Consider the following 2,827-nt stretch of genomic DNA (forward strand, 5'->3'; position numbering starts at 1 on the left):
GGTCCTTTGAGCGGAAGGCGCTGGGACCGAACTGGGGATGCCCACTGATTGTGCAAAGCGCAGGCTCTGCCCCCGGGGAGTGTTGTGGTGCCCCTCGGAATTCGCCAGCTGTGCTGTGCAGAAGAGAAACACCACCACCCCCCCCCCGGGTGCGGCCAGGGGTAACTCTGGGAGGCGGGAGGGGCTGTGTCCCAGGAGGGGTGGGGAGCTGCCGCCTTCTCCCCCTCGCCTGCCTCTGAAGGGGGTGCCTCGCCTGGCACGGTGCTGGCGGCCCTCTTCCCATGGCCCGAAGGAGAGCCTTCATTAGCAATCCAGGCATGTCTGGCAGCGAAGGAACCAAAAGCGCGGCAGAAGAATCTGTCCAGGCACTGGAGTGAGGGGCCGGCCCAGCTGCACGGCGGTTCCAAGTCTATTCAGACCGCTGCCTTTTCAGCCAGGCAGAAAAGGAGCTCTATTCTTGCTCAGGACTCAGTGGCACCGGGGGGGGGGGGGAAGGCCTTCCCTCCCAGCCCATTTCCTCTTGCTCCGGGTTCTTGGCTAGGTGCAGGTCCCCCTCTGGTCTCCCTTCCAGGCCGCAGAAGGAGGCGAGGAAGGCAGGCGTGGCTTTCATCTGCAAGAAAGGATCTGTCCCGCAGCTGGCCAGACAGCCGGGGGTCCCGCCAGCCAGCTACCAGGTGAGGCTTGGCTCCAGACCACGGGGATCAGCCCCCCTGGAGAAAATGGCTGCTTTGGAGGGGGGGGACTCTGTGGCCGCCTACCCCACTGAGTTCCCCATTTCCCCCTGTGTTCCGCCCTCTGTCGTCCTCCTTGACCCCACCCGCTTCTCTTATGCGGGGACACTCAGCCTTGGGTGTGGTTTCCTCCCGCTTGCCCTGGACCGAGTGTTCCTATCCATACTTTGTGGCTAATGGCCACTGATGGACCTCTACTCTTAACATAAGAACATAAGAGACGCCAATGTTGGGTCAGGCCAAAGGCCCATCCAGTCCAACACTGTGTCACACAGTGGCCAAAAATACCAGGGGCCATCAGGAGGTCCAGCAGTGGGGCCAGGACACCTGGAGCCCTCCCACTGTTGCCCCCCCCCAAGCACCAAGAATACAGTGCATCACTGCCCCAGACCAAGAGTTCCTATCCATACCTTATGGATAATGGCCACTGATGGATCAGGCCAATGGCCCATCCAGTCCAACACTTTGTGTCACACAGTGGCCATAAAATACCAGGTGCCTTCAGAAGGTCCAGCAGTGGGGCCAGGACACTAGGAGCCCTCCACTTCCCCCCGTCCCCAAGCACCAAGAATACAGTGCATCACTAGCCCCAGACCGAGAGTTCCTAACTATACCTTGTGGCTTATAGCCACGGACAGACCTCTGCTCAGCTAATGATGGATCTGGCCAATGGCCCATCCCAGTCCAACACTCTGTGTCACACATGGCCAAAAATACCAGGGGCCCTCAGGAGGTCCAGCTAGGGGGCCAGGACACCAGAAGCCCTCCCACTGTTGCCCCCCCCAGCACCAAGAAGACAGAGCATCACTTGCCCCACACCGAGAGTTCCTATCCATACCTTGTGGCTAATGGTCACTGATGGACCTCTTAACATAAAAACATAAGTGAAGTCAATGTTGGATCAGGCTAATGGCCCATCCAGTCCAACACTCTGTGTCACACAGTGGCCAAAAATACCAGGTGCCTTCAGAAGGTCCAGCAGTGGGGCCAGGACACTAGGAGCCCTCCACTTCCCCCCCCCAAGCACCAAGAATACAGTGCATCACTAGCCCCAGACCGAGAGTTCCTAACTATACCTTGTGGCTTATAGCCACGGACGGACCTCTGCTCAGCCAATGATGGATCCGGCCAATGGCCCATCCCAGTCCAACACTCTGTGTCACACATGGCCAAAAATACCAGGGGCCCTCAGGAGGTCCAGCAGAAGGGCCAGGACACTAGAAACCCCTCCCACTGTGCCCCCCCCAGCACCAAGAATACAGTGCATCACTTGCCCCAGACATAAGAACATAAGAGAAGCCCATGTTGGATCAGACTAGTGGCCCATCCAGTCCAACACTCTGTGTCACACAGTGGCCAAAAACACCAGGTGCCTTCAGAAGGTCCAGCAACGAGGCCAGGACACTAGAAGCCCTCCCACTGTTGCCCTCCCCCAAGCACCAAGAATACCGAGCATCCCTTGCCCCAGACTGAGAGTTCCTATCTATACCTCATGGCTAAGAGCCACTGATGGACGTCTGCTCCCTATGCTTATCTAATTCCCTTTGATTGCAGGCCACGGGGGGGGGGTTCCTCTTGCAGGGGGCCCCACTGGACTCTGCCGTTTTCAAGATGCGCCCACCAGAACCAGTGACGTCCATTTCCTGTGCCCACCACCAGGGGCTGCGACACCTGCAAACAGGCAAGGCCCTTGGAAGCAAACGGTGTGTGTGTGTGTGTGTGTGTGTGTGTGTCATGAACTCGCATATGATGCCCAAGCCCTGGCCAAGAGGCTGGCCGCCTGCCCCCGGGTCACTGTGCCCCCCCCCTCCCGATGATAAGCTGATCGCTGCCTTCTGGGTAGCTCCTCTCCCCTCCGGAGAAGAGTCTGGGGGCTGTCGGTGGGTTTCTGTCGGGGCACGGTGACACCAGCCGGGAGGCCCAAGTGACCCGGCTGCGCAACGAGAGACAGTTGGTGGCTTTGCCCAGTGACAGCGCCACACAGGTGCTCCCGCACGGCCGGACGGGGTCACAGCCGGAGGACCTAAACAAGTATGTCTGCCAAGAGGGGGGAGGGAGTGTGTGCTTCCGGGGGGGGGGGGGCAAAGCGGCAGCTC

The 2,827-nt window shown here is 59.5% G+C and overlaps 1 protein-coding gene across 1 annotated transcript in view; it reads left to right on the forward strand.

The window, feature by feature from the left end:
* Nucleotides 1–317: 317 nt before the first annotated feature.
* IGSF8 (immunoglobulin superfamily member 8) overlaps nt 318–2,827 on the forward strand; it is a 70,884-nt gene continuing 68,374 nt past the window's right edge. Inside the window, exons 1-3 of the mRNA XM_015429557.1 lie at nt 318–373; nt 572–674; nt 2,575–2,762. Coding sequence (XP_015285043.1) covers nt 318–373; nt 572–674; nt 2,575–2,762 — 347 coding nt within the window. The remainder of the gene's footprint in view (nt 374–571; nt 675–2,574; nt 2,763–2,827) is intronic.

The sequence above is a fragment of the Gekko japonicus genome, unplaced genomic scaffold (genome assembly GCF_001447785.1).
Source record: "Gekko japonicus isolate JY-2015 unplaced genomic scaffold, Gekko_japonicus_V1.1 scaffold358, whole genome shotgun sequence".
In the NCBI taxonomy this organism is placed as follows: Eukaryota; Metazoa; Chordata; class Lepidosauria; order Squamata; family Gekkonidae; genus Gekko; species Gekko japonicus.